The 24,458-nt window shown below is 45.4% G+C and overlaps 1 protein-coding gene across 2 annotated transcripts in view; it reads right to left on the bottom strand.

Moving 5' to 3' along the window:
* Positions 1–24,458, bottom strand: part of CREB3L2 (cAMP responsive element binding protein 3 like 2) — a 395,423-nt gene that overhangs the window by 332,121 nt on the left and 38,844 nt on the right. For both annotated transcript variants that reach the window (XM_030215916.1, XM_030215917.1), the window contains exon 2: positions 20,028–20,244. In XM_030215916.1, coding sequence (XP_030071776.1) covers positions 20,028–20,244 — 217 coding nt within the window. The remainder of the gene's footprint in view (positions 1–20,027; positions 20,245–24,458) is intronic.

The raw sequence follows: 24,458 nt of genomic DNA, 5'->3' as shown, positions 1-24,458 counted from the left end.
AGGCATGCTCTGGCCATGAACAAGCTGCACACTCGCTCGAAAGCCCAAAGAGGCCACTTCAAAGGCTTGTTTCAGCAAGCCTCCTAGCTTCCTGTCTTACAGGGCAATGCTCCCCTCCACTGGCAAGGTGGTGTTCTTAGTCACTGCCATAACAAGGGAGTCCACCCTGGCAAGCTGCATTTTATCTTTTTCCTCCAGAACCATTGTATACAGGTGAGTCATGGCTCTTCCCACTCTCAGCCCCACATCCAGTGAAACCCATCCTGCTGTAATCAAGAGGCAGATGCAGCAACCAAACGTAAAAAAATCTAAATCGTTAAAGTCCCTAACGATTTTAAAATAACGAAAAATGCACCAAAAAAAAAAGTCACACATGCTGAGATCGGTAGTGAAACGTACAATGTATCAAAGAATCACAATACACATCGTTAATCGGCCCCCAAATCATGCGCAGAGCAGCCAAGCGTTATGTTAGCTGCTCTGCGCATGCCACAAACAGTCAAAACACAGTCAAATCGCAAGCACATGGCTCCCAAATAAAAACAAAAATAAAAAAAAAGGGGCGGGAGGGGGCAAGGGCGCTCATCAGGAGCGTCCTGTACAGACGGCCTTGCCCCCCCCCCCCCCGCTGCTCCCCACTTTCCGCCGCTCCACCCACCCCGAAAAAGCAAACTTCTAGAAGCCCCCGCCCCCTCCCTTCCTCACTACTCCCTCACCTCAGCTCCGCCTCCCGACATCCTCCATCCGTGCCCCGCCCCCTTTTGGGGTCGTCGCCGCCATTCCCCTCCTCCATCGGGCCCCCCTTCCTCTTACCGGGCCCGTGCAGCGCCTCTCTCCTCTGTCCGAAGGCGCTGCACGGGCAAGAAGAAAGCTGAATCAGCTGATGCCTGCCTTCGCCTAGCTTCGATAGAGCGTCTTTCTCCTCCTGGGCCCGCCCCTGTCTGACGTCAGTAACCTACGTAGGTTACTGACGTCAGACAGGGGCGGGGCGCAGCAGAAGAAAGACGCGCCATCGCGAAGGCAGGCATCAGCTGATTCAGCTTTCTTCTTGCCCGTGCAGCGCCTTCGGACAGAGGAGAGAGGCGCTGCACGGGCCCGGTAAGAGGAAGGGGGGCCCGATGGAGGAGGGGAATGGCGGCGACGACCCCAAAAGGGGGGGGGCACGGATGGAGGATGTCGGGAGGCGGAGCTGAGGTGAGAGAGTAGTGAGGAAGGGAGGGGGGCAGGGGCTTCTAGAAGTTTGCTTTTCGGGGTGGGGGGAGCGGCGGAAAGTGGGGAGCAGCGGGGGGGGGCAAGGCCGTCCGTACAGGACGCTCCTGATGAGCGCCCTTGCCCCCTCCCGATCCTTTTTTTATTTTTATTTTTTTATGTGTTTTCTGAGGTCCTTTGGACCAATCACAGCGCTTTTAGCTCTGCTAATGCGCTGGGATTGGCTCAAAGTTTGTTTATTTTTTCACTTAACACTTTTTCCTGCCACGGAGCTGTCCTAACGAGAGGTCCAGACCTCTCGTTAGTTTTCCTGCCTTTTTCCTGCGTAAAGGCAATCGGAAAAGGTTAGTGCATGTCGTTTCAATGGGGTTTTCACACTAATTGCTCATCTCCATTCCGTTTTCGTTAGCTGCTACTGTCGTCGGAAAATAGGCTTAAGTGCATGGAAAGGATAGGAAATTCTTCCCTGAGGGCTCATTTAACGATGAAAAACGTTTAGTGCATCTACCTCCAAGTCCTGAATGTCTGGATGCATCAGGAAGGCCTGAGAAAGACTTCTAAGTCCACTCATGATCAATGAAGATAGAACTCCTGATGCCGAAGCAGAAGACTCCTCAATGGAAAGCACTGCCAGTGCCTCAGAAATAGGAGTACTGAGCTCCTCTTTATGAAACAACTTCAGTACTTTCGGATCACCTCCCTCCTCTATCAGCACCTTCAACGATGGCTCCTCTAAACAGATCAAGGTCACATCAGACAAGAAGGCGGAAGAGATAGCCACATCTGCCCATTCCTGGGGGTCTAAACGAGATCTCTTAGGAGCTGGAGGCAGCGAGGCAAGAAACTGAAGTACCTTGAAGCAACTCTGACTGTCCTTGCATCAGTAAATAGGTCTGGTGTAAGAGAAATATAAACTCTGAAGAAAACAAAGATTCCGATGCAGCTGAATGCTGTCGGACCCTGAGGCTCTAAAATGGCAGCTGTACTCTATGCGTGATCAGACAGAGGCTGTTCCTGTCAGTTAGCCCCCAGCAAAATGGTGCCCGTTCCCACGCTCTCTTGCATCAAACTGAGCACCGGCCCTGCACCAATCTGAAGACATATTGCCACTGACCATTTCCTTTGCATCCTGTGGGCTTACACACACCTAAACAACTTGACGCCAGCCAGCGGGAACAACACTTAATTGCATCCACGGGAGTCGCCATTCACCCCCAACTGAATCAAGCGCAGCACAACGTGGCCCCTTCACCAAATAGAACTTGCAGTCTTCCAAGCAGTTCCCAGTTAAACTTTAGTTGAACTTACCACTGCCAGTTGCTCCCCACCATGAGAAAGAATCAGGACTGACACTCTGTCCCACGCTCTCCAGTAAACTATCTTTCCTGCTCATTTTTTTTTTTAAGGTTGTTGTGCTGAAAAAGGAGAGCTCCACAGGAAACAGGGGAGAGATGAAGGAAAGGAAGAAGTAAATTTGCAGGGCACCAAAGACAAGGATCTGAAGACCTCCACATATGAATGCAGATTCAAACCACCTGAAAAACTCAACTGGGAACCAGTTGATCAACTGGACCAGGAGCAAATCATTCAGGAACAGAGGCTGAAAAGTGCATCCTTTCACCTGCTGGAGATAGAAAATACTGAGGAGCTGGACTGGATGCAAAGAAAGACATATCTCTCTTTGCATCCAGTCCAGCTCCTCAGTATTTTCTATCTCCACCTTTCAGTTCTCTCCCCACCTGCTGGTTGATGGACACAACTATCCCACAGGTTCTGGAATAGTGCATAAGTACGTAAGTATTGCCATACTGGGAAAGACCAAAGGTCCATCGAGCCCAGCATCCTGTTTCCAACAGTGGCCAATCCACATCACAAATACCTGGCAAGACCCCCCAAAAAGTACAAAACATTTTATACTGCTTATCCCAGAAATAGTGGATTTTCCACAAGTCCATTTAATAACGGTCTATGGACTGTTCCTTTACGAAGCCGTCCAAACCTTTTTTAAACTACATTAAGCTAACCGCCTTTACCACATTCTCTGGCAACGAATTCCAGAGTTTAATTACACATTGAGTGAAGAAACATTTTCTCTGATTCGTTTTAAATTTACTACATTGTAGCTTCATCACATGCCCCTTAGTCCTAGTATTTTTGGAAAGCGTGAACAGACGCTTCACATCTACCCATTCAACTTCACTCATTATTTTAGTGGGAAGCTATGTAATAGAAATGAAAGTAGTTGACAGTAATCTATGCACTAGTCACCTCACAGATTGACTATTGCAATTCTTTGAACAATAGCCTTCATATTGTCTCTTAAAAGATCACACAGTAGGGGTGTTCAAATTCTTTCAACAGTGGGCCATGTATGTGTGGGCAGAATGAGTACTTTTACCTATTGTAGCATGATTTGTGTGTGGGCTGAATGAATAATTTTACCTATTGTAGCATGATTTGTGTGTGTCTTTCTCCTGAAATTGTGATTTCACGTCCACTATGTAGCTCTGTAATGCTTCAAAATCATTTGCAATAGCTAATTAGGTAAACTCTTTTTGCTAAAAAAAAAAAAAAAACTCAAGTGGGCCACATTTCAAGGTCAAGCAGGCCACACACTGGATACTCCTGGGACAGCTAATACAAACTATTATTGCTAAGCTTCTTTATGGTGCAAAGAAATTTGAATGAATGACTCCATTTTTATGAATCTCCAATGGCTTCCAGTGAGTTACTAGATTATATTCAAAATTCCGTCTTCAACCCATCACACCTTTTTCACTGATGCACCTATTTGGCTACCCATCTCATCATATATTTCCCTTCTAGAACTTTATGCTCTTCTCAGGCCCATCTTCTCACAGTTTCTCCTCCATACTATATTCATTTAAACAGCACTCGTAACTTGTTTTTTGCCAATTTGGCACCTGCCCTTTGGAACAAAATGCCATTTGAGAATTGTGATCAGAAAATTTTTTTTCAAAATTTAAGGTCAAAATAAGTAGGCTTTAATCTCACTATGTGAGGTTGTGCTCAGTCCAGTAGCTTTTCTTTTCCTTTTCTCACTCTTTCCCTCCAGATCCAAAAAGAGATCTAGGTAGTATTCTGGAATAGAACAGAATGCATGGAAGGTTGGCTGATGAATATTAACTCAGTATAAAATTGGAGTTGCACAGGCTCTGCCATGCCTGAGGGTACATAGATAGCCTTCACAAACTCCCATTTTTCTATCAGAAGGAAAAGGAGATTAAGGGTCTGTCATGCTTCACTTACATATTTTTTTGCACAAAGCTGCAACAAAATGGCTACAGATCTCACCAGTACAGGAGTGCTGAATAAGCCTTATTCCATCCACAATCTCATAGGCCACAACTCAATCTGGAGAACCCCTCCAGCTTCATTTCTGGTTGGGTGCTCAACCTCCACCAATCATACCCACCCACCTGGCACCTGCTTGTCTGCCTGCTCCCAAGTCAGGCCAAATACACTAACTCAGTGGTTCCCAAACCTGGTCCTGGAGGCACCCCAGCCAGTCAGGTTTTCAGGATATCCACAATGAACATTCATGAGAGAGATTTGAATGCAGTGGAGGCAGTGCATGCAAATCCGTCCCATGAATATTCATTGCAATTACAATCTAGGTCTCAACTCTATAATGTTACACATTATATTACAAATTATTCACTAGTAATTGTTTTACATTTTAAAATATATTTCTTTATTAAATCAATACAATTTTTCTAAAATAAAATCCATTCCCTTAACCCATAGTTATTAACCAATCCATACACCAATACATTTAAAACCAAACAATTCTCCACAATACTCTTTCAATACACATTCAAATAGCATATATCTGGCAATCTTTTACATCAATGTGTGATCACAGCTCTTTAATCATGTGTTAATCCACTGCTCCAGAGTCTCCCACAAGATTCAGCCTTGCTTCAAATCAGACTCATTAAATCACCAACTTATAAAACTTGTGAAAACAAGTGGAGTGGGAGAAGAGGGAGTGTGATCACTTCAAAAGGTTATACTGTCAGTAGCTCCTACTATCACACCCACCAAAGGTGAAAAGTCACCAGGCATCACTCAGTACTGGACCCACTGATGTGGGAGCTCAGACCCAACAGAATCTTTTCCCAAGGGAGAAGAGAATCAGCCTCAAAACTGCCCAGAGAAGCCAGAACAGGGTAACTCAAATTTCTGTCAAAACTAAGATAACTTGCCAGATGTCCTGTAGTTACTGTGTATTACTTAATATTTATTTTGATTTTGTTCACACCTTTTTCAGTAGTAGCTCAAGGCAAGTTACATTCAGGTACACTGGGTATTTCCCCATCCCTGGAGGGCTCACAATCTAAGTTTGTACCTGAGGCAATGGAGGGTTAAGTCAGAAGCGTAGCTAGGTGGGGTGCAGGGGGAGCGGTCGCTCCCCTAACCAGCTGTTTTGAAAAAATGTCACCGAAGCGCCTCGTGGCAATAAATATTTTTTTCTGCTCCCTCCCTCCCAAGTCCTCTTCTGCTCGTCTCTCCCGTTCTGTCCACGTGGTCACTTTTTACTTCCCTGAAGCCTTCTCCGTCTCCCTCCTGCGCCGCACTGGCGATTCACAGCCAGCCTTCTGGCAGCGTTGGGGTCTCTCTCTCCTCAGGCTCGTCCCGCCTACTCTACTGCAACTTCCTGTTTTCCCCAGAGGTGGGACGCGCCTAAGGAGAGAGAGGGCCCGAAGCTGGCAGAAGGCTGACTGTGAATCGAATCGCCAGTGCTGCGCAGGAGGGAGACGGAGAAGGCTTCATGGATGTAAAAAGTGACCACGCGGACGGGAAGGGAGAGACGGGCAGAAGAGAGGGTGAAACCAATTTTGGTAATCTGTTTCCACTCCCCCCCCCCCCCCCCCCCCGCCATTGTTGACGTTCGAAGCAAGCAAACTTACAATCTGCTGCATACACGTTTATTGTTGGTCCATCTGTAAAAATGCTAAAGCTGTTTCAGATGATAGAATATACTGAAATTAAATGGAAGTAGAATTAAACTCTCCCTTTCATTGGGGCACATGGAATCACATCTTCATCTGTGTTGTAGAAGTTTACCTTTTAGATACACAAATGGATTATTCTGTTTTTTTTACATGTTTCAGGGGCATGTGATTTTATTTATTTATTGCATTTGTATCCCGCATTTTCCCACCTATTTGCAGGCTCAATGTGGCTTACAATACATCATGGGTAGAGGAAATATAATAGAAAACAGACATTTAGTGTTACAGAAAATTTTTGGCAACATGATAATGATAAGACATGATAGTAGTATAACAGGCAGATATTATAAGACATTTCTAACTATGTGTTGAGGGGTTATGTATATTCACACTGGTTGATCTTTGTGGTAAGCTTTGCTAAAAAGAGATGGGTCTTCAATAGTTTGCGGAAGTTCGTTAGTTCGTAGATCATTTTTAAGTTGCGCGGCAGTGCATTCCATAACTGTGTGCTTAAGTAGGTGAAGTTTGACGCGTGCATTAATTTGTATTTTAGACCTATGCAGTTAGGGAAGTGCAGATCAAGGAATGTGCAGGATGGTCTTTTCGCATTCCTGAGTGGTAAGTCTATCAGGTCTGACATGTAGGCTGGTGCATCTCCATGAATGATTTTGTGAACTAGGGAGCAAATTTTGAACGTGATGCGTTCTTTGAGTGCGAGCCAGTGTAGCTTTTCTCGTAGGGGCTTAGCACTTTCATATTTTGTTTTGCCAAATATGAGTCTAGTTGCAGTGTTCTGGGCTGTCTGAAGATTCTTGATTATTTGCTCTATACAGCCGGCGTAGAGTGCGTTGCAGTAATCTAGATGACTGAGCACCATTGATTGTACCAGGTTACGGAAAACATTCCTTGGGAAGAAAGGTCTTACTCTTTTTAATTTCCACATTGAGTGGAACATCATCTTGGTTGTGTTTTTCGCGTGGCTTTTGAGTGATAGGTGTCTATCGATGGTAACTCCAAGAATTTTTAGGGTGTCCAAAATAGGAAGGTTCAGATTTGGTGTGTTAATGGCTGTGAATTTGTTCTTGTTATGCTGAGAGGTGAGTATTAGGCATAGGGTTTTTTCTGCATTAAGTTTCAATCGAGAAGCATCCGGCCATGAATGCATGATATGGAGACTTTGGTTGATGTCGTTGTAAATTTCCTTTATATCTTGTTTAAATGGGATGTAGATCGTTACGTCGTCTGCGTATATGTATGGGTTAAGGTTTTGGTTTGATAATAGTTTGGCTAAAAGTATCATCATTAAGTTGAATAGGGTCGGCGAGAGGGGGGATCCCTGTGGAACTCCGCATTCAGGTATCCATGTGGCTGAAGTAGTCGAGTTAGATGTCACTTGGTATGATCGTGTGGTTAGGAATCCCTTGAACCAATTGAGAACGTTACCTCCAATTCCGAAGTACTCAAGGATATGTAGTAGTATTCCATGATCAACCATGTCGAAAGCGCTTGACATGTCAAATTGTAGAAGTAGTATATTCTTTCCTGTTGCAATCATTTGTTTGAATTTCAGTACTGTGGTTAGACCGAAATCCTGACTGGGAGTCGTGGAGTATTGAGAATTTGTTTAAATAGTTTGTGAGTTGTTTGGTCACCAGCCCTTCCGTTAGTTTGGTTATTAATGGAATGGATGCTACTGGCCTGTAGTTGGTTAGTTCACTGGCGCTTTTCTTTGCGTCTTTGGGTATGGGGGTGAGTAGAATGTTTCCTTTCTCTTTCGGGAAGAGTCCATTTTGTAACATGCAGTTCAAGTGTTTCGTTATGTCTGTTATAAATTGTTGAGGAGCTGATATCATAAGGTTGTTTGGACATATGTCTAGTTTGCAGTGAGATTTGGCAAATCTTTTGAGCGTTTGGGAGATGATATCCTCTGGTAGTGTCTCGAAGTTGGTCCAGGTTCTGTCTGCTGGATAAATGCCAGGGTCTGGGTCTAGACAGTCAAGGAGAACAACATAGTCAATGGTACTGACAGGTTATCTTAAGTCGTAGTTGTACGATTTTCTCGTTGAAGTATCTCACAAGATTGTCTGCTCCTGGTGCATCTTTACTTTTGGTTGTGATTGGTGTAATATCTATTAGTTTATTCACGAGTTGGAAGAGTTTATGTATGTCCTTGAAGTTTGGTCCAATTACAGTTTTGTAATATAACCTTTTAGTTTATCTTATGGTATATTTGTATTTTCTTTGGAGTTGTTTCCAGGCGTTAAGTATGGGTTCGTCTTTCTTTTTATTCCATGCTCATTCTAACCTTCTAACTTGTGTTTTAAGTTTTTTTCAGCTCTTCATTGAACCATGGTATTGAATTCTTTCTATGTGAGGTTCTGGTTTGGATTGGAGCTATATTGTCTAATATGGATCTGCATCTGTCGTCCCATTCTAAGAGGAATTGGATTGTATCTGCTTTTATTGTCCATTCGTTGTAGTAGATCTGTTGCCAGAATATTACCGGGTCTATTTTTCCTCTCATGGTGTAGGTTTTCCATTCTTGTTTATTCGGCAAGTCTTTCGTACGCCATTGGAGGGAGATGTTTGCTTTATAATGATCAGACCACGGTGCGGGTGTCCATTTTGTGTCTGTTAGTATAAGGTTTGAGTCTGGATCAAATTTGTGTGTGACAATGTCTAGTGTGTGTCCTTAGATGTGAGTTGGCTGCATGTTTGTCCTGTGAAGATCCCATAGTTGTAGGAACTCTGCGCATTCTTGTTTCATGCAGATCTCTTTTGTTTAAATATAAATGGGCAATAAGCCCCTAATGCAGTCCAACTGTTTTCTTATATTTTGTTCTTAAGATGACTTATAATGTGCCAAAACTGAAAACTCTTATCTCTATCTGATCGATAATAAAAGGAACACTACCCACCCTAAAAAAGTTGTTTTGTGGCAGTACATGAGGAATTGTGATATTGGATAAATAAGTATATGTTTGTGTCCCTTGTCATGCATCCTACACTTATATAATCCTTTCAAGAAATCCTGTTAATTGTTTAACATTAGTGGAGGGTTGCATTTTTAATATGCTAATACAAGGGTCCAGCTAAGGAACAAGTTATTTTGAGTTAGTCTTCACTGGACCAAACTTACTTTCCTTGTGCCATCACTATCCAGCAGGATAGGCAGTGTCATGGAGGATAAAGGATTTTTTTTTTTACACTTATATCACACATTATCCCAAGCAAAGTCAGATACAGTGTGGCTTACATATAACACATGCTAGAGTGTCCCTATAACCAGCCCCTCCAAATGACACATGGGAAAATTAGGTTCTTATCTTGGTGATTTTCTTTCCTTTAGTCATAGCAGATGAATCCATTACGAGTGGGTTGTGTCCATCAACCAGCAGAGGGAGATAGCACTGAAAAACCATAGTGCCTCATGGCCAGCTAGCTCCATCTGCCTCCTCAGTATTTGAAGCTTCCAAAGCAGTGTTACACCTCAAAGCATAATAACATGAACTTTCCTCACAGCGGACGAACGCCCCAAAACTGGAGCTATAATTCAAAAGAGGGAATGAACTCATCCTCCTGGAGGGAATGAACTCATCCTCCTGTAACCGAACAGAAAATCCTGAAGACTGTTTTCCAACTTCTCCCAATGAGGGAACATACCTACAGGAAAAACTGAACATAAAAGTAACATAAATCATCCAAGATGGCGTCTAGTTGAACGGACGTGCGCCGAGCTCTCTCCTTTCTCCATTGAAACCTGCACATTGAAACCCAGTGCACTTGTCTCCGCGCGCAGGGTGGAACCAGCTCCGTTGAGGCAGATGACTCTGGCAGAGATGGGATTGCTGACGACGGGAGCTGGCGGTTTCGCTACGGGTGGTCCGGATAATCTTACAGACCTGAGCGCTGAGGGAGCCTCGTTGAGCCCTCCCTCAACGGCTGTACCCCCAAGGCCAGGAGAGAGGCAGGATTCAGCGGTGGAACGGAGCGAGGCATCCGGAAGTCGGTCCCCTGCGCTTGTTTGCGAAGACCCCGCTGCTTCCTCAACGCCAGAAGGAACACCGATGCAGGCGAGTGTACTGCCTACAGTGAATCTGAGCGTGTCCTCTGTCGAGCTGGGAGATTTGAAAAAACCTACAGCTATCACCCTAGAAGTTTTATGGGAAGCGATACAAGGCCTAAATTCCAACGTACAACAGATTGCTCGAATCCTAACGGGAGAACTGGCAGAGGTAAAGCAAACTCAAAAAGATATTTTTCTTAAAGTTGCAGAGCATACAATTAAAATGAATGTTTTGGACAATTGACTTTAAAGCAGTGAAATCTTCAACAGAAATGTTGATGAAAAGTTTCAACTTTCAGCAGCGTAAAATAGATTTCCTTGAAAACCAAATTCGCATAAATAATTTACGTTTTCTTAACTTTCCCAAATCTCTACTCATCCCAGCACTGGAAATGTTGAGGAAATATGTGCATGAGATACTGGGTGTCCCCTTTGAGGGATTCCCTCCTATTATTAGAGTGCAATATATTTCTGGTGCAAGAACGGGTGATATTCCTCAAAATCCTCAAGCTGCTACAAATTTAACTGACTTCCTGGAAAGTTCTATGGAGGTCATAACTGAGAGAACCACACTGCTTGCTACATTTGCACTGCAAACAGACCGTAATAACATCTTAAGACTTTATTTTCGCCATATGAACTCCACTTTTCTTGGGTCAAAAATACAGATTTTCCCAAACTTTTCCAAGGATACCCAGAGAAGAAGAAGAAGTTTTCCTGTTACTAAAAGAAAGAGTTTTCCGCTTAGGTGGAACTTTTCAATTGAGGTTTCCCTGTAAATGTCTTATCACTATTGATTCTATATCATATATTTTCTTTGACCCAGAAAAACTACAAGAATTTATTACCTCTAAAGAATAATGTTGTAATAGGCACTGTATTAAGTGCTATTCGGCTGCGATTTTCCGCCATCTCTCTCTGTTCACTTAAACTGATTGCTTTTTGATTTTAGTTATTTTCCTAGATCTTGGATCATAATTTGTGGTCGATATGTTGTTGAAAATTTCCGCTTTGACTGAATTTCCTTTATTTTTTATCTTGATTGATTTATGTTGTATTGCATAAATGTAAATTTGAATAAAGTATAAATAAAAAAATAAATAAATAAAAAAAGTAACATAAATCACATAATGAACCACTGAGGGAGGGCTCATGGATTCATCTGCTATGACTAAAGGAAATAAAATTACCAAGATAAGAACCTAATTTTCCCTTCCTTGTCATCAAGCAGATGAATCCATTATGAGTGGGATGTATCAAAGCAATCCCTAGATAGGGTGGGAACAAGCCACACCACGCACCAGCACTTATGCTCCAAAATGCGCGTCTCTCCTGGCAGCCACATCCAGCCTGTAATGTCGGGCAAACGAGAGCTTAGAAACCCAAGTAGCTGCACTACATATCTCTTGAAGAGAGAGTGCTCCAGTTTCAGCCCAAGAAGAGGAAATCGCTCTTGTGGAATGTGCCTTAAAGGCTTCAGGCGGAGGCTGGCCAGATAGCAGATATGCTGAAAAGATAGCCTCTTTGAGCCAACGGGCTATAGTGGCCTTAGATGCTGGAGACCCTCTGCACGGACCTGACAAAACAACAAAACGATGGTCAGAGGTCCTGAAGGCATTTGACATGCGCAGATATTGCAACAGAGCCCTTCGCACATCCAGAAGGTGCAACTGCCCATAGGCTACTGGAAACTCCTCTTTAGAAAAGGAGGGCAGGAAAATAGGCTGGTTTAGGTGAAACGCTGAAACCACCTTAGGCATGAAGGAAGGCACCGTACGTACCATTACTCCGGACTCTGAGAATTGCAGAAATGGGTCTCGACAGGACAGCGCCAGGAGCTCAGATACCCGTCTCGCCGATGTCACAGCCACCAAAAAGACCGTCTTTAAGGTCATATCCTTCTCCGAAGCTCATCTAAGCGGCTCGAAGGGCGAACACTGAAGGGCCTTTAAAACTAACCCCAGGTTCCATGCCGGACACGGGACCCCCACAGGAGGACGGAGCCGAAGCACCCCTCTAAGAAACCGTGTCACATCCGGGCAAGCAGCCAGAGAGAGGCCAGAGACCTTCCCTCGAAAACATGCTAAGGCTGCCACTTGAACACGCAGGGAATTATAGGCCAAGCCTTTTTGTAAACCATCCTGCAAAAAGTCAAGTATCGGCGAGACAGAAGCCCGCATGGGTGTAATCGCTTTAGAAGCACACCAAGCCTCAAATTGGCGCCAAATCCTGGCATAAGCCACGGAAGTGGAACGCTTGCAGGCCTGTAGGAGAGTGGAAATTACTTTACTGGAATATCCCTTGTCTCTCAATTACGCCCTCTCAATAGCCATGCCGTAAGACCAAAGCGGCAGGAATCCTCCATGGTCACCGGACCCTGTGACAACAGGTTCGGTACCAGAGGTAACGGCAGGGGATCCTCTACCAGCATCCGCCGGAGGTCCGCATACCACGGCCTCCTGGGCCAATCCGGGGCAATGAGAACCACCTCTCCTTGGTGGAGCTGAATCCGCAGGAGTACTCGCCCTATCAAGGGCCACGGAGGGAACATGTACAGGAGGCCCTGAGGCCAGAGTTGAGCCAAGGCATCCAACCCTGCCGAGTGAGGATCTCTCCATCTGCTGTAGAAGCACGGGACTTTGGCATTTGTGCTTGACGTCATAAGATCCATTACAGGCTTTCCTCATTTGGCACATATCTGCAGGAATACTTTGTCTGCAAGTTCCCACTCCGCTGGGTCGATCTGATTCCTGCTCAGATAATCAGCTTGTACATTGCTCTGACCTGCAATATGAGCTGCTGACAGAAACTGCAGATGAAGCTCGGCCCAGTGGCAAATCTGCGCGGCCTGCGCTGCTCTTGACAGCCAATCCTTCCAGGGTCAATTGAAAGGCCAGAAGCGCCTGGAAAATTGCTTTCAACTCCAAGTGATTGATGGACCACTCCGACTCCTCGGGTGTCCAAAGACCCTGGGCATGCCTTCCCCGGCAATGTGCACCCCAGCCCTTCAGGCTGGCATCTGTTAGCACCAGGCACCAATCGGGGAGCGCTAGTGACATTCCTCGCCGCAGCATGCTGTCTGAAAGCCACCACTCCATACTGAGCCGGGCCGCAGGGAGCCACATGAGTCTGCATTGATAATCCTGAGATATTGGAGACCACCGTTGAAGCAGGGAACACTGCAGAGGTCTCAGGTGCGCTCTCGCCCAAGGCACCACTTCCAAAGTGGCCGTCATCAACCCCAACAGCTGGACTATGTCCCAAGCTTGCGGGCGAGGCACCCTCAGGAGCAGATGGACCAGGTTCTGAAGCTTCCCCCGCCTTTGCTTGGGTAGGAAGACCATCCCCGAGGCTGTCTCGAAACGGACCCCCAAATATTCTAGAGATTGAGAGAGGGTCAGGTGACTTTTGGCTATATTGACAACCCAGCCCAGATATTGCAGTACTGAGACCACTCTGGCTGTAACCTGATGACTCTACAGAGTCTGCTCTGATGAGCCAGTCATCTAGGTACGGGTGAACTCGGATACCCTCACCTGAGAAAAGCAGCTACTACCATCATTACCTTGGAAAAGGTTCGGGGAGCTGTGGCGAGGCCAAAAGGCAAGGCCCGAAACTGGAAATGTTTTCCCATCACAGCAAAACGCAGAAACCTCTGGTGCGGGGGCCAAATTGGTATGTGCAAGTAAGCTTCTTTCAGGTCCAGAAACATGAGACACTCTCCTGGCTGTACCGCCACTATGACGGAGCGCAGGGTTTCCATGTGAAAATGCCGCACGTTCAGAGACTTATTGACTTCTTTTAAGTCTAGGATAGGCCAAAAAGACCCTCCTTTTCACGGCACCACGAAGTAAATGGAGTAATGGCCAGAGCCGCGTTCGGCGGGAGGCACGGGGGAAACCGCCCCTATATGAATCAAGCCTTGCAAGGTCTCCTCTACCACCGCTCGTTTGGCGGCAGAACTGCATCAGAACTCCACAAACACGTCTCTTACCGGGGCATTGAATTCTATTCTGTAGCCTTCTCTGATCAGGTCCAAGACCCATTGATCTGAGGTAATCTTGGCCCACTCCTCAAGAAAGAGGGAAAGTCGTCCTCCTATCACAGGAATCGAGGAGGGGCCGGCGCACCATAATTGAGAGGGTCGCCCTTGAACTCCAGGTCTTAAGCCTGCTGCTGCGGAACGTTTGTCCAAGTGAAAGGAGTTCCTCTGCTGAAAACGGGCACGCAAAGCAGAACCCAGCAGAACGCCCCGGGTGGTACCTTCTAGCTTCCCGGAAGCGAGGTCTGTAAGAGGAGGGAACCGCCTGACCCTTGGAAGAAATCCGCGGCCTATCCTCGGGTAAGCGCTGGGGTTTGGCATCACCCAGACCTTTCACAGTTTTCTCCAACTCCTTACCAACCAGGAGGCGGCCTTGAAAGGGCAACTTCACCAACCTTTGCTTAGAGGCCATGTCAGCTGCCCAATGCCGTAGCCACAGAAGACGGCAAGATGCCACCGCTACAGCCATCTGTTTAGCCGAAGCGCTGACCAGATCATAAAGGCCGTCAGCCAAAAATGACAAGGCCGACTCCATCCACGGTGCCACCTCCGAAAGGGGCTCCGCTCCATCTCCGGGCTGTTCCACTGCCTGTTGTAACCAAGCGAGGCAGGCTCGGGCAGCGTAGCAGCTGCATGCAGATGCCCGTAAAAATAGGCCTGAAATTTCAAAGGACCGTTTCATAGCTGCCTCCAGGCGACGGTCCTGCATGTCCTTCAGGGCAACTCCTCCTTCCACTGGGAGGGTAGTTTTCTTTGTCACAGCCGTGACCAGGGCATCCACTTTAGGCACTGCTAGGTGCACCAAATGCTCCTCACTTAGAGGGTATAATTGCCCCATAGCCCTGGCGACTTTCAAAGGCCCCTCGGGGTCAGCCCATTGAGCAGTGATAAGCTCTTGGATGGAGTCATGCAAAGGAAAGGCTCAAGCAGGCTTCTTAGTACTTGCCATCCTCGGATTACCGGAGGAGGTCTCAGTACTCCCAGGGTCTTCTATAGAGAGGACCTGCAAGGCATCAGTAATAAGTGCTGGCAGCTCATCGCGGTGGAAAATCCTCACCGCGGAAGGATCATCTGGATCCGGTGGCAATCCTGCACCTTCTTCTGGCTATCCAGACCACAAAGGCCTGCCAGACCCCTCAGAGTCCTCACATCCCGACCACGGGGGGGGAAAAGGGGGTGCGCCACTCTCTGAAGGGGAATCCACCCTTCTGCGCTTGTCTTACAGCCATCTGTCAGGGGAAAACGTGCCTGACGGTAATTTATTTATTTGCATTTGTATCCCACATTTTCCCACCTATTTACAGGCTCAATGTGGCTTACATAGTTTTGTTATGACATTGTTATTACAGGGTGTCAGATACAATTAATAATCCAAGGCCAGACTCCACTGGAGGGGATACAGAAAGCAGGGCCGCAGGGGACCCCTGCGGAAGAGCTCTTTTTAACAGGTATGCATTATGCAGCAATAAAACAAATTCAGGGGAAAATGGCTCACCCTGGCCTCCCGGTTCCAGTCTGGGGGAAACAGCTCTTCTATCAGCCTCCACACGAGGCGCCCCTCCAGGCTCAAACCCCTCCGCCTCAGCGGGGGTCGCGCCATGCTGTTCCAAAATGGCGCCCGCTGCCAGCTCCACGGAGCGGGAAGGAACATCGCTCGCCATGCTCAGGCCGGCTCTACCGTCTGAAAAGCACGCCTTACAGAGCCCCGCTGCAGATTTGCACTTGCCACAAAAGGAACAGCGCTTAACTTTCTCAGCAGCCATCGCCGAAAGCGGCGTAAATTCAAAATGGCAGATTCGCACCAAAATCGTCCCAAACACGGGCCCTCCCCGGAGGAGCTACAAAATGCTCTTACCTCACCAGACCGAGTCTCCGAGCTCCGGTCACACTGCACAATCAAAAGAAAACCTCTTTTCTGGGATCGCAGCACCAAAGTGCGACGCAACTTTTTTTTTTTTTTTCTTAACGCTGTGAGGAAAGTTTGAGGCAACAGCAAAAGAGGCAAATTTCCAACTCCGGAGGATCAGTAGCGTGGGAAAGGCAGGGAAAGGGCGAACCTATGTGCCTGCATCCACAGCGTGGGCAAAAACAGGGACAGGGCTTGCCTATTTGTCTACTTCCACATCGAGGGCCGGGTAAGGCAGGGAAAGGGCTAACCTATTTGCCTTTAAAGTGGGCACCATCAGCCACAACACCCCTGCTACAACTGGCAAAAGCACAGGAGCCACCCCAGGCAGATTTTCTGAAGGAGCTTGAACAAGCTGCAATCACCCTGCTGGGGAGATAGAGAATACTGAAGAGGCAGATGGAGCTAGCTGGCCATGAGGCACTATGGTTTTTCAGTGCTCTCTATCTCCCCCTGCTGGTTGATGGACACAACCCACTCGTAATGGATTCATCTGCTTGATGACAAGGAATGATTACGATTTATAACAAATTACTACTCTTCCTATGAAAAGTTATTCTGTTATTATACTTGTGTACATTCGTATACTGTACAAATCGACGTTTGAAAATATAAGTGAGATTAAATACAAATGCTACCAATAATAAACAGTGACAACGTTGATGCAGCAACTCATAGGTTTGCTTGCTTTCTTTTGAGAATGCGGTGATGACAGCTGCGCGGGGAAGGGGAAACTGAGACTGGCCTAATTGGTTTTAACATTTTGACTTCACTTGGTCTCCTGTCTATTAAAACCTCCTTGGAGCTGCCAGAGGATGGACCGTGGGAGCAGGCCATGGAGATATGTGGCCCTAAGGATGATGGGGAGCGCTGAAAGAGACAGGGAAGAAGGTTAACACGGGGAGAGAGAAGGATATAGTAAATGCTGGACAAGGAGGGAGAAGGACACAGAGTCAATACTAGACAGGGTGAGGGTAGGGACACTGGAACAGAAAGAGGCAATGCTAGAAAAAGAAGAAATGGGGACACAGGGCACTATGGAAAAGGGGGAGAGATAGGGGGCAAGGAGATAGGGACACAAAGAGGGCACTACTGGAAAGGGGAGGAGGATATAGGGACACAGAGGGGCACCACTGGAAGGGAGATATAGGGACAATGGTGAAAAAGGGGTGAGATGGGGACAAAGAGGTAATGCTGGAAAAGGGGGAAGATGGTAACAGGGGTAATGCTGGGAAATTGGAGACACAGGACAATGTTAGAAAAAGGGAGAGGTGGGGACACCAGATGCTAGAAAGGGGGGGAGATGAGAAGACCAGATAGGCTTGTGCTGAAAAAGGGGGGAGATGGGGACACAGAAAGGGCAGATGCTGGACAGGAAAAATAGTGATGCAGAGGAAAAAAGGATGGTGCACTTGGAGACAGATGTAGAGAAGGAAAGGAAGAAGACAAGAGGCAAGCGAAGAAATGGAAAGACCAACCTGGAAAAGAATTTGTAAGGATGACTCATGGAACATGGAAAAAAAGACTGGAACCAGCCAAATTTCCAGACAACAAAGATAGAAAAAAATTATTTGTATTTAATACTTTGTAAGGACTGAGATGTACCTGCTTTGTAAAATGTACATTTTTTTCTATTTTTATTTTGCAAAGTACAGGAGAAAATGCATGTCTGTCTTTTTTTTTTTGTATTGCACAGTTTAGAGTCTGGCTTCCTTGGGCAGGGAGGAGTCTCTATTTCAATTTTTGTTATATATTTTTTTGTGGCTCCCTATTCTGCATTAGATTGGTAGCATGGAATGTTGTCACAATTTGGGTTTCTGCCAGATGCTTGTGACCTGGGTTGGCCACATTGGAAACAGGATACTGGGCTAGACGGACTATTGGTCTGAGCCAGTATGGCTACTCTTATGTTATACAGATGAGGGTCTGTCCATGTTCTGCATGTGTGACTGAGGTGAAGGATTCTGCCAGCATGTAGTATCTGTGAAGGAATGTGTAACGGTGCAGCTTGTTCCAGTTTCCCAATAGTAGGTATATTGGTGCTCCAGAGCCCAGTGTACTATATATAGCACTGTTGTCTGATAGGTAGGTTAGGGCTGTTATGGTGTGGTAAGTTTTGTGTTCTAGGGCAGTCCTGGAGTACCCCTTGTCAGTCAGGTTTTCAGGATATCCACAATAAATATGCATGACATTGATTTGCATATACTGCCTCCATTATATGCAAATCTTTTTCATGCAGATTCATTGTGGATAGCCTGAAAACCTGAATGGCAAGGGGGTACTCCAGGACCACCTATGGAAACACTTCTCTAGGTCCCACGGTAATATTTATAGCACTGTCTTTTCATAGGTGGGTTATGGTGTGGTAAGTTTTCAGTATAGGTTTTGGGTGTCTTTTTGCAGGGGTTTGTGTTATTTCACAAAGTGTCTAGCCCTATTTGAAAGTAGGCTCTGGGGCAAAGGTGGCCCTTGTCATCCAAAATAAAAATACTCAAGACTAGTGTTCATCACATCCTGTAGAGTCACCACACAAACAAAAGCCTATCTTGATTTAAACAAGGTGTCTAGCAGTGGAAGGACTGGGTGTGCTATTCCTGAGGTGATGGTCACGATTTGAATATTTTTATTTGAAGTTAAGAAGACAGGTTGCCTGCTCTGGCCAGTCCAGGGACCTCTTCTGTGTCCTGCCTCCTAATGTAACTTACTGTTTCCTTGTAGGCAGGACGTAACAGAGACAGCCTGTATTAATCGTTGCCCGCCACAGTCCCTGAGCAACAACACAGACACTGCTGTCTAGCTGACACCAACCAGCGCCTATTTTATAAAATTCTGCTCCCCCTGAGATCAAAACCTGGCTACGCCTCTGGGTTAAGTGACATGCCCGAGATCACAAGGAGCAGCAGTGGGATTTTAACTGGCCACCTCTGGATGTCAAGCCTGATGCTCTAACTACTAGGCCACTCCTCCACTCCACTAATATGGAAGATGTTTAACATTTGGATGCATTTGCAAGCCTGTAGCCAAACTCCAAAACAAGGTATCTCTTGAAAAATGTGAGATATGTTAAGCTAGAACACAGTACCGTATTAGTTTTGTTCAAAAACTACATCATGGAATTCTATTTTAAAAAATCAGTTATTTAGACTTCATATTTACAATCTCAACAGTTACTGTTTTTTGGTTTTATAGGGCAGAAAAAGGACTACTGCCCACCATGTTCCTCAGACTTGGTCTATACTCCACTGGGAATCTAGACCTATTGCCTTCCCAGGAGCAACCTACCTGTAGTTGGTGCACCAGGCCACATGAGTGCACTACTTGCTAGAGCCAAAAGAATACTGAGGAGGTGAGGGCAGCAGAGTCCCTATTAAGGAAAGTCAGCTCTGGGGGGGGGGTTGTTTGTTTTTTGTTGGGGGGGGGGTTAACTCTGGCTCCATCTGTTGGCAGTGGAACATGACCCATTCGTCTGCACTGGTCTGGCATGGACAATAAAGCAATAAGGTTTTCTCATCCCATCCAAGGTATTCATTCACCACTTTCCATCCTATAGAACAAAGACATTTCCTTCTAAAAGGACTTAAAAGAAGTCAAACAATACTCCTTAACCTTGCTCCATACCTAAAATAGAAATGCAAACTTTCTTAAATTAATAAAGCAGCATATTATACCAACTAGACAGCTAGGTATCTTTTTCTGCAATTAATAGATCATACTACACAAGGCCACTGCAGTTACAGGCATACACCATCTGCTACCAGCTGAGGGTGAGGTGCAATCTCTGGTCCCACTATATACCCCAACTCTCATATCACAGCACTAGAGTACCTTCACCAAAGTTGTCCTCGGCTGAAACATGGGTAAGTGGGGACTGTGGACATGAGTCACCACAAAGAGAATAGCTATGTTCAGCCTGGATGAGTGGGGAAGGTGAGGCTGGGGACAGGTCCATTTCCATCATTTCGTTTTTCTCCGACAAGTAAGGATCATTCAAGAGCTGGCCAAGAACATCCTGTGAGAAAGCATCTAAGAATTCACTGAAGTGCTGCAAAACACAAGATAGGGAAAACAGAGGTTAGCCCACAATACAAAAATACAATAATAGTATCAACAAATTGGATTTTTAGCACACTTTCAATTGAAGTAGTATATACAGAAACCCTCAACCAGGACCTCTTCTGAGACAGGTGATGAAAATGTTATGGCAAAGTACATTCTTTTAGCAGTATACCATATCTCGGCTATACAAAGACATACGTTTGAAAGCTGATTAACCCAGTGAAGCCGTAATGCACAGGGCCAGCAAAAACCTAGAATGTCATGCTGCTACTGCTCAATCTATAAGATTCAATTGATTTTATTCAGAATTTAGAGTTTGTGAAATTTTTATTTATTTATTTAGATTTTGCTCACACCTTTTTCAGTAGTAGCTCAAGGTGAGTTACATACATACATATGGTAATTTTCTTTCCTTAAGTCACAGCAGATGACTTAAGTCACATTAACTGATGGGTTGTATCTGCCTACCAGAAGGTGGAGATAGAGCACACTGAAAAACCATAGTGCCTCTTGGACGGCTAGCCCCAACTGCCTTCAGTATTTGAGATTTCCAAAGCAGAGTGAACCATAAAGGTATAACAACATAAACATTCCTCACAGCGAACAAACACCCCAGAACAGGAGCGATAACCATACAAAGGAGGGATGAACTCAACCTCCTGTAGAAGAACATCATGTAGAAATTTTGAGAACTGGTATCCAACTTCTCCCAATGAGATATATATCTGCATGAAAGATCTGAACAAAAAACAAGTCAGCCAGGGAGGGATCATGGATTCATCTGCTGTGACTAAAGGAAAGAAAATTACCAAGGTAAGAACCTAATGTTCCCTTCCTTGTCATCAGCAGCAGATGAATCCATTAACTGATGGGATGTACAAAAGCAATCCCTACTTAGGGTGGGAACAGGCCACACCGCGAGCAAGCACTTCTGCTCCAAAAATCGCGTCCTGCTTCGCTGCAACATCTAGCCTGTAATGCTCCGGACAAAAGAGAGCTGAGAAGCCCAAGTAGCTGTACTACAGATCTCTTGAAGAGAGAGTGTACCCGTTTCAGCCCACGAGGAGGAAATCGCTCTCATGGAATGCGCCTTAAATGCTTCAGGCGGAGACCGACCTGAAAGCAGATACGCAGAAAAATACTGAAGGCAGTTGGGGCTAGCCGTCGAGGCACTATGATTTTTCAGTGTTCTCTATCTCCACCCATCAGTTAATGGATTCATCTGCTGCTGATGACAAGGAATGGACAAATTAGACAAACTGTTCAAAATTTGCTACAAGACTCCCAAGTCTCAGCATGGGAATTATTCTTTGGATATTCACCTACTGCTGATCATGTCTTTAATGTTTTAATTCACCCTATCATTATTTTAACTGGGGTACAAGTATTGCTATGCATTGTTATGATTTTCATGTGATGTAAACTTAGACATCTGTACAACTCTTTGCAAAGTTTAGCCTATAAAACACCCTCACCCCTATAAAGGCAGCCATACACACCAATACACACACTACTTTCCTTCCCATCTGAATTTTTTTTAAACTACTTTATTCCCAGCATTTACATTTTTAATCTGGCATGTTAATTTGGGGGGGGGGGGGGGACAGTACCATCATCTACCTTGGAACCACTCTAGTCTGGCAGGTTAATCTGGGCTTTTTATTCTGGGCATCCTGGTACCTGTAGGCCTTAACCTCCCAAAATGACTGCATCCCGTATGCACTGTCCATTTTCCAAGACGGGTAAGAGGTAGCATATTGGGTTATCCCCGCCCACTAGTGACTGCCCAACCTAAAGCATGAGGCTTGGACTCATAAGGCATAAGGGGTCTTAAACATCTCACTATTGTGGAGATATGAATAAGCAGGACAGGGGACCTGCTAGAATTAGCAGGAACAATATAACTGGAGGTAAGGGAACGTGAACAATCGTCACTACAGTGACAGATCAGGTATCCAGGTTTGCTTCCATCTTGCCTCCATGAAAAAAAAAAGCGGTGGAGATGTCAGGATGGCTGCACGTCAGGATTGATGAAACCAGCTTCTGACTTCTGAGAACTTCCCCCTCCCTCAGAAATCACTAAGGATGGCAAATGGACCAAATGTTGCCCAGCTGGCTGCTAGCCCTGTGTTTTCTTAATTACACCTAATTAACATACCTTTTGTCCTATCTGGGAGCAGAGCTCTCTAAGAACAAAGGAAGCCAGACAGAGAGGCTCCAAAACTAGGGACTTCAAAGGCAAAACCTGTGAAAATGGTCACCTTCCTTATATCAAGGAAATTAAACTGGTGTTTGGCTGGGAAGGAAAGAGGTTATTTGATCCCTTTCTGTTCCTGAGGTATAAAAAGCAGGAGCACATGACTCAGCTCAGGTACAGGACAAATATATTCCGCGTATTAGAAAAAGGGGAAAAAAGACCAAACATCAGCCGGCGTGGCTAAACAGTAAGGTAAAGGAAGTCATTAGAACCAAAAAACAATCATTCAGAAAGTGGAGAAGAGAACCGAATGAAAGTAACAAGATAAGACATAAGGAATGCCAAGCCAAATGCAGAGCAGAGATAAGGAGGGCAAAAAAGGACTTTGAAAAAAAGTTAGCGTTAGAAGCGAAAATACATAGTAAAAAATTTTTTAGATACATTAAAAGCAGGAAGCCGGCTAAAGAATCGGTTGGGCCGCTGGACGAAAATGGTGTTAAAGGGGTGATCAGGGAAGACCGAGCCGTAGCGGAGAAATTAAATGAATTCTTTGCTTCGGTCTTTACCGAGGAGGATTTGGGAGGGACACCGGTGCCGGAAAACATATTTGAAGCGGGCGTGTCAGAGAAACTAAACGAATTCTCTGTAAACTTGGAGGATGTAATGGGTCAGTTCTGGAAACTGAAAGAGTAGTAAATTGCCAGGACCTGATGGTATTCATCCCAGAGTATTAACAGAACTGAAAAATGAACTTGTAGAGCTACTGTTAGTATTGTGCAATCTATCCCTAAAATCGAGTGTGGTACCGGAAGACTGGAGGGTAGCCAATGTTACGCCGATGTTTAAAAAGGGTTCCAGAGGAGATCCGGGAAATTATAGACCGGTGAGTCTGACGTCGGTACCGGGCAAAATGGTAGAAGCTATTATCAAGAATAAAATTACAGAGCACGTACAAAAACATGGGCTGATGAGATAAAGTCAGCACGGATTTAGTGAAGGGAAGTCTTGCTTCACCAATCTACTGCATTTTTTTTGAGGGGGTGAACAAACATGTGTGGACAATGGGGAGCCAGTGGATATTTTGTATCTGGATTTTCAAAAGGCGTTTGACAAAGTGCCTCATGAAAGACTCCTGAGGAAACTGGAGAGTCATGGGATCGGAGGTAGGGTATTACTATGGATTAAGAGCTGGTTGAAAGATAGGAAGCAAAGAGTAGGGTTGAATGGTCAGTATTCTCAGTGGAGAAGGGTAGTTAGTGGGGTCCCGCAGGGGTCTGTGTTTGGACCACTGCTTTTTAACATATTTATAAATGACCTAGAGATGGGAGTAACTAGTGAGGTAATTAAATTCGCAGATGACACAAAATTATTCAGGGTCATGAAGTCGCAGGAGGAGTGTGAAAGATTACAGGAGGACTTCGCGAGACTGGGGGATTGGGCGTGCAAGTGGCAGATGAAGTTCAATGTTCACAAGTGCAAAGTGATGCATGTGGGTAAGAGGAACCCGAATTACAGCTATGTAATACAAGTTTCCGCGTTAGGCGTTACGGACCTAGAAAGGGATCTGGGAGTCATCATTGATAAGACGTTAACAACGTCTGCCCAGTGTGCTGCCGCGGCTAAGAAAGCACATAGAATGTTGAGTATTATTAGGAAAGGGATGGAAAACAAACACGAGGATGTTATAATGCCTTTGTATCGCTCCATGGTGCGACCGCACCTCGAGTATTGTGTCCAATTCTGGTCGCCGCATCTCAAAAAAGATATAAAGGAATTAGAAAAGGTGCAGAGAAGGGCGACGAAAATGATAAAGGGAATGGAACGACTTCCCTATGAGGAAAGGCTGAGAAGGTTAGGGCTCTTCAGCTTGGAGAAAAGGCGGCTGAGGGGTGATATGATAGAAGTCTACAAGATAATGAGCAGAGTAGAGTGGACAGATGTGAAGCGTTTGTTTACACTTTCAAACAACAACAAAACCAGGGGATTCAAGATGAAGCTAGAAT

Source organism: Microcaecilia unicolor, chromosome 10, assembly GCF_901765095.1.
Source record: "Microcaecilia unicolor chromosome 10, aMicUni1.1, whole genome shotgun sequence".
Lineage (NCBI taxonomy): Eukaryota > Metazoa > Chordata > Amphibia > Gymnophiona > Siphonopidae > Microcaecilia > Microcaecilia unicolor.
This window is presented reverse-complemented; position numbering and strand designations above follow the sequence as displayed.